Source organism: Thermobia domestica, chromosome 1, assembly GCF_964235325.1.
Source record: "Thermobia domestica chromosome 1, izTheDome1.hap1.1, whole genome shotgun sequence".
In the NCBI taxonomy this organism is placed as follows: domain Eukaryota; kingdom Metazoa; phylum Arthropoda; class Insecta; order Zygentoma; family Lepismatidae; genus Thermobia; species Thermobia domestica.
Window position 1 is genome coordinate 82,586,147 of NC_137454.1, and position 8,078 is coordinate 82,594,224.

The 8,078-nt window shown below is 33.6% G+C and overlaps 1 protein-coding gene across 2 annotated transcripts in view; it reads right to left on the bottom strand.

Annotated features, from left to right (window-relative positions):
• LOC145686598 (uncharacterized) overlaps positions 1-8,078 on the bottom strand; it is a 60,111-nt gene that overhangs the window by 19,598 nt on the left and 32,435 nt on the right. The window contains exon 1 of one of the 2 annotated variants that reach the window (XM_081760064.1): positions 535-631. The exons of the other annotated variant lie outside the window; for it this stretch is intronic. Coding sequence (XP_081616190.1) covers positions 535-558 — 24 coding nt within the window. The 5' untranslated portion in view covers positions 559-631. Of the gene's footprint in view, positions 1-534; positions 632-8,078 lie in introns of those variants that run through there. 2 annotated transcript variants of the gene reach the window in all.

The window sequence follows — 8,078 nt, forward strand, 5'->3', positions numbered from 1 at the left end:
AAAGCACTAAAACTTCAAATCGAAAAAGGCTTTCGACCTACACTTGGACACAAGCAGACTAATAATGAGACGAATAGAAATCAAATTGATCCTTTCAAGGACTACACCTGATGTACGTGAACATGAATTTTCTCCATGGCTACAAAAGACGTCGAACTAACCCCTTTACAAATTGGTTACCAATGGATTACTTCTAAAATTATTCTAAGAAATTGAAAAAAAAAAAAGAAAGAAAAAACGGCGAAGTAAGTTACCAATTTTAATGCATTTGCAATTTTAATGCATTTTAATGCAGTTACCTTAAAAAGCTACACAATAACAATCTAACCCTCCACAAAAACCACAAAACGCGAAGTACTGCTGTCAATAACAAAATAAAATTACCATTCATTGCTACGAGAACCCCGCCTTGCCTTAAGTAAAACGTAAGTATACTAAAGATAGATCGAATGTTCACTCTATCAATAGAAATTTAAAAATTAATAACTATGCAACGAAATAGTAGTGCAGTCTAAGATAACAAACGATCAATACCTCGCATTCACTAGATGAATCCATAGCCTCAGCACTTATCTCCGCTAAAATTTTACTGCTAATGGTCCTCTCTCGAATTTACAACACTAAATGACAAGTGACACACCTGGGTCAAACCAGCTGGACATTAGGTCAAAAGAAGTGAAAGTCGTACCTGATTGGCTGAGGGTAGTTTACATTCAACAACGTCAACTTTTAATTGGACACACCTGTGTTGTTTATTTTGTTTTTAATGAATCGCTTCTTAGTGGAAGGAATTTCCTTAAATGTGTCAAAACATTTCAAAAATGATATTATTCAACTCAAATAAAACATTTAAAGTTCTGGTATTGACAAAATTAAACATTCTTATAATACTTTAATATCTGGAGCTCTTTCTTAATAGAACCATAACGTGACATTATAGGCCTATATTAAATAATAGTCAAAAAATAATATCAAAAGCTAAATTATAAAGTATTAATTTATGCACGAGATATATCTCGCCAATATTTTTACTGTTCCTATAAATTTCATCGAATATAATTTTCAAGATGTGAAACCTCATATACTTCAAATTTGTCCCTAACATTTTATGCTGCTTGAAATCTGATCTATGCAAATATCCGTAAGTTCACCCTGTACTGCCATTGACAAAATTAAAACATGCTCATATGCCTAAAGCTGTTTTCTCACAGGCCTATATTAAATAATGTTGAAAAAATCTTAAAAGCCAAAATATAAAGTATTAATTCATGTAGGAGATATATTTCAGAAAGTTTTCACTGTTCCTATAAATTTCATCGAATATAATTTCCAAGACGTGAAACCTCATATACTTCAAATTTGTCCCTAACATTTTATGCTGCTTGAAACATGATTAATGTTCTTAAAGACACCTGGTTGTTCATAGCACTTTGAAGATTGCAGCTCCAGTTTTAGTTAATTTGATTTGAGTTTAACGTTACTTTTAGCATCGAGGCTATACGAGAAACTCCAGTTTTAGGTTTGCATAATAAATCTAACAGATTGTCATGGTTTCTTTGAAATAATTAAGGAACTAGACTTTATTTGAGAAGATTATTCTCAAACATAAGCGTCTTAATGAACTATTTTTGAGAAAAAAAAAATGAAAAACCCCTGCCTCGAAACAAGAAGTGTACACTTAGCTGAAATTCTCTGTAACTATCAGGCCGTATTGTACTAATGATTAATAAATGTGTTCGAGTACTCGTAAGTACGTAGTGCTTTCCATTTCGGATCTGAAGCGTGCTCGTGCCTATGTGGATAGCGTACGCGCCTTTGGCGTAGGAGACCCAGGTTCGACTTCTGGTGAGAGCTCGTGGTTCGGATTCCACGTTAAGCTATAGACCCACGGCTCATATAGACTTGTTGCTGAACGGGAGGATAGACTAAAAATTCAATTTCGGATCTATTAATTTGTCACGTCTACTATATGAATAGTAATTATAACGTCTCAAGACAAGCTTCTCGGCTGCATTTTCTTTTTCCACACTAGTTAAATTAAAGTTTACTTTTCGTTCAGCGTAGAAGATACGGGACGTGGACGTACAGTTCAGATGGATTCCGAACCGACTTAATGAGTCCAAATTTTCGAAGCCTCTCGAACTGGGAATCGAACCCAGCACCCCGTGCACCAAAGATGTAGGTAGCCCAATGGAAAATTCCTGTTCCAGCACGTCAGACGCGGCTATTCATAGGATTATTATTATCATTATACCTGCAAAAATATCTAAACTTAAAAAATAAAAACTTTACGTACGTTACTACCAACAGAAAAAAATAAAACTTTCAGATGAATGGAAGTTTGTCTTTTTAATTCTTTTCGGTGGATAGTCATTTAAAAGAATATATTTAATTTATAGAGCAGTTCTTATTAGATATTACAGAGAAATATTTGGCCAATTGGCGCGTTCAGTGCACAGGAGAATCAGTCTTCTTTTGGTCATTTTGAACTATTTTATATCTAAGATCTCTATCCGAAGCTATTTTCAGAGCTTATATTGATTGATGTGCAGCTATTATAAACATATAACTCATACAAACTTTATGCAATTGTCACGCGTTTTAAGCAAGAATTTCTTTCATTATCTAGTTTCGATCAATCGAACTGTTTTGGGTTGCAATTTTGTATCAGTTTATATCCGTGCTTACATTTCTCTGAACAAATTGAATGACTTTACGTCAATTCCGACAGTTTTAGATTTCAGTGTATCAAGATCTAAATTTACACATGATAAATTGTCACTTACGATGTTTCTTGGTACATTACTAAGAGCAAAATAACAGGCATGTGTAGGTTCCCTGTGATATAGCATAGTCCTTAAAAAGTTCTTCCTATACATCTTTATTACGAAGAAAGAAAGAAAAAAGTTTTCCTCGGAAAGAGTATTTCTTTATATCTCCACATGAAGTTTTGCCAATTTAATAAATGTTGTGCAGCTCCCTCGTGGCTAAGCGGTTAGTACACACGCCTTTGGCGTTGGAGACCCGGCTTCGATTCCCGGCACGAGCTCATGTAGTTTAGATTTCATGTTAAGCTGTAGGTCCACGTCTCATACAACCTCTTTGCTGAAAGGAGACGGTATATGATGAAACTGAAAATCAAATAAATTTTGGGAAAGTTGCTTTCGGATGTAATATATCTAACATAAATTATTATAGTTTATTTAGATTGCTTCCGATTGGCCAAAACTAGATAACGAAACACATTCTTGCTTAAATACAAGGGAATCAAATGCAATCACCAAAGTTATGAGAAAAAGAGACAAAGTTTGTACTGTACACTTAGTGTTGTAAATAGAAAAAAAAAACGTTCGTATTTTTTCTGAAATGTACGTTTTTTTTAGAAAAAAAACATTGCCTCTCGTTTTTTTTCTAAATTTCGTTTTTTTTCAAATAGTCATTTGTAATGTATCTTACGTCATTTAAGTCTGAAGTATTTTTATGTAGGTGGAATTACCATAAAATGCAACATAAATTAAACACTAGATACTGATACGGTACAAATATTTTACAATTTATATGAGTAGCGTACCTACTAATAATCCGGGTTTCTGTACTGTTTCACCAATATCAACGAAGAAATAAAAGTATAAATGAACATTTGTTTTATTCGTGAAAGTAGGCCTTTAATAAGAACGAAAATAATATCACGAACAGTATAAAATGCAAATAACTTGTCTAAAGGTAAAAACTAATACTAATTTACTAACATTTTTCTGAATATCATATATAAATAATTTGTCGACTAGATATATGATATGCATTGCTGGCTCTACCATATGTGCAACACGTGCATTTGCACTGTTCTGCAATATCTGTCATAAGTATTTTATTTAAAATAAATATTTCTTGTTGAAGATAGACTTCATGATCATGGTAGCTAAATTTACTAAGCCAGAGGTGCCCACAAGGGAGGGGGGGCTATGACGCAAATTGCATCATTGAAATATTTGGGGGGTTAAAAATCTATATAAATATGCTTGAGGGTGTGTAAAAATTAATCGAAAAGATTTTTTTTTTCATGGAAGAACACCTACGGATAGACAATTGACGGGGGGTGCGTCATGGACATGAGGGGGTGGGCACCACTGACTAAGCTGACCTTCTACTTGAATACTACATTCATAAATTATGTTTAGGTCGCATTAGTTTAAGTCACATGATCAGTGCTAAAGCAAATGGTAAAATAAATCCCAGAATAAATTGCTTGATTGTTGTCAAATACAGGAACTCAATTCTCGAATGCATGTCCCCTTTGGTTAGTTATCAAAGTTCTGATACGAAAGCTTCTCTTGTCTTTGTCGCAAATAAGATCATTATCATGGAAGGTGGAAACACTTTAAAAAAATAACAGATGTAGAAGGAAAATCAAGAAATAAAGATAAAAGAGCTAGTTGCACTATAATTGCAAACTGATATGTTGAGATTGAAACTCGATATTGAATTCTATAAAAAGGATTATCATCTTTCAGATGTATTTGCTTTATCTTTCAATAACATAAAAGATTAATATTTAAAGAAAAATACAGACACAACAATATTGTATTTGTATTAAGTATTTAAACCTTTTGAGTGCGAGTGTAGTTTCCCTCCCTTTCGTTGTTCATGCTGGAGTAGCATACTTAAAATCGCGACTTTTAAGATTTGTTCTTTCTGGAGAAAGATTTAGGCGGCAAATTACGTCATTGCGCGGGCGACAAATTGCCTAGGGCCGGCCCGATGATATGTACACTCATGTCCACAATGATTGTCGCATATCTATAACTGTCTCCTTTAAGAATATAATTTGATAATGATTTTGCAGGGTACTTTTAATACTGATGCTGTGTGTATAATCGGAAAATGTATATTTGTGGTAAATTTCAAAGGAAAAGAATTATAAATACGAAAATGAGAAAGAGTAAAAGAAACTGTTTCTAAATGGACAAGAAAGTTTATTTTCGTTTTATTGTTCTTATTTACTGCTGTTTTGACATGAAATTTACCGCATACATGTCTTTGCCGATTATACACATACTAACATTATAAGAAATACTAGGCGGATTCGTTATCAAATTATATTCCTACAACAACATATTTATAGACATGCGACAATAATCTTGGACATGAGTGTACATACAAGATATGAATATAGGATGACATAATTTGAAGTAATGTAGGGTGTTTCAAAATGAATATTAGGGTTTTGAAACTTGTAGTATCTATTACAATTAACTTACAATTATAAGTGTTATCAAATAAAAGAGCAACTCAAACAGTTTTGTACACACGCATGCCATGCATTATTTCCTCTGTCTGCCGTTAGAAAGAGCAAGTAGCAAAGATGGAGACTAGAGACCAGAAAGCTTTGTGTGTTTTAACTTTGCAAAGACTGAATCTGTATTTACAGTGCAAACGTCTGGGTGAATTGAATGTTTTGTGCCATATGGCGGAAAGTTTATGGGCCTTTCTCACCTATTGACTCAATGTGTGGCATGTGACGAATGAAGCTCACATCGAACACTTGAAGCAAAAACTATTTGAGGTGTTCTTTTATTTTATGTATCGTTTATAATTGTAGATAAAATGTAATAAGTACTACGAAGACTTAATTCCCCGATATTCATTTTGAAACACCCTGCATTTCTCAGCATCAGTATTGGAACTAAGATGTAAAAAGAGAGATTGTGATTGTTTACAACAACGATATTATTATTAGTCAAGACTATAATTACTACAACAACACAAGTTAGTATTCAAAAAAATGTAATTAAATGTACACTCGTAACCCTTTCGGATCCAGGTGGCCACAGTGGCACATACGGGTGTGTCAATTTTTTAATCCGCTCTTGTATGGTCACTAATTAAGATATCGGTATATATATTTTTTTGCCAAATATGGTTGGTTTATAGTTTATCATTTTAGTTCCTTTTTCTTCTGTGTGTCGAATTTCCCTCTCAAATTTCACTCCAGTCAAAAATTCGAGAATTTTCGAATTTTTTTTATTACTTTTCCCTGGAGCTTCATTCGTTGTAGAGAGACCTCCTTAAGACTTGTCAGGTAGATACATCGGATGGATACCTAATTGTTGACATCAATTGGACGGGCTTGCGCGCAGTGTTACCAACTACGGAAATTAAAATCTCCTTAAGTTTGGGCGAAAAATTGGAAATTTTTGTTATAAACCGTACCTATACGTCCGAATGCAAGTCAACTTACGCCAGTCGAACATTTGTTCTTACTGAACAAACTCGGGTACATATCGTTACAGGGGGGTAATTAGGGGACGCACGAAAAATTCGGATTAAGGTTCTAACTCTTGATTTTCCCCTACTTTTCTCTTTATCGAAATATATTTTCGGTAATTAAAAGCATTGTTTCTTAAATATCGCCATGATAATTGTAGGATTTATTAGTAATGTACCAGTGTTTATTTTAAGATAGTTTTCGTCTGTCTGGTAGCAGTGTTGCCAGCTACAGAAAATTTTTATTCAAGATGTTAGGGGAAAATTACGTGTTTTGTCTATTATATCACTCTTGTTGGCTACATAGGAACAAAAGTGCCAGTATCTGAAAGTCTTGTCTTTACCCATCACAACGCACTATAGACAGTTTCAATAGGATAGTTAGGGGAAGTACAGTTAAGGTTTACAGTAGACCTTGTTCTCTGAGTGGAAAGATAACTGTGATTTTTTTAGGTAGACTGAAATATTTTTAATGACCTGCTTACTTTATTAGATATCGCCACAATACTTGTAGGGTATATTATAGAGATACCAAAGCTTCTTTTAAGATAGTTTGTGTGTGTTGCCAGCTACAGAAAATTCTTTTTCCGATTTTAGGGAGAAATTTTGAAAAAAATTCCCTTTTTGTCTCTATTATTTCCCTCTTGTTGGCTACATTCGAACAAACGTACCACTGTCTGAAAGCCTCGTCCTTAGCCTACACAGCACACCATAAAAAGTTTCGGTATAATAATTAGGGGAAGTACAGTTAAGGCTTATAATAAACTATGTTCTGTAAATGTTAAGAAAATTGTGAATTTCTGAGGTAGAATTAGATATTTTTTAAAAAAATCATGCTTACTTTGTTAGATATCGCCATGATACTTGTAGGTAGTATTCTTGGGGTATGAAGGTTTACTTTCAGATAGTTTACGTCTGTTTTATGGCAGTGTTTCCAGCCAAAACAATTAATTCCCGATTTTAAGTTAAAAAAATTGGCAAATTTCCCTTTTCCCTCTATTATTTCCCTACGCTACGTTGCAACAAATGTACCACTACCTAAACGCCTTCTCTTTAGCCTACAGAACGCACTATAAAAAGTTTCAATAGGATAATTAGAGAAGCTGTAGCCCCGACATATCTGGTGGGTTTTGCTTCTGAGGCGTAAAAAGTGTCAAAATTTCATGTGTATGGAAACAGAGAATTTTTTCTTTCTCTCTTTGAATGGAAGCCAGCGACTTTAGGTTTTTACTGTACCTTGTCAACGCATCAAATAATTTTTTTAGGTGACTTAGACCCATATGGCAACAGTGGTGCTAGATACAAAAAATCTTGAAATTCGGTTAGGGATTTTTTGTAAATTTTCACCCCTACATTTCCCTCAGTAATTTCCCACCCGCTCGCAACACTGCAATGTAACGTACACCAAAAAATAGCCGCTTTCCTTTTCTAAGAAACAAGGTCTTAACCATATCAATAGGGTAAATGGTTTTTGAGCAATAAGTCACTAACTGACAAAGTAGGAAAACGCCAAAAATGATCTGAGTCGAGAGGAATAATCACACGATTTTGCTCGTATAGGTACAAGGAAACAAACGATTTGTAAGTTACGAGGGCTTCGACTCAAGTTCTATTGATTATTTCAATAATCTTCAACATAAATCAATAAATAATAGCTGCCAGAAAAAAAACAGACATTTGAAAAAAAACATGAAAAAGAACGATGTTTTTTATTGAAAAAAAACTTCACAGAAAAAAAACCGTTTTTTTACAACACTATGTACACTTAAGTGAATAAACTTTTTTTTTTTTTTTTTTTTTTTTTTTACAATGTA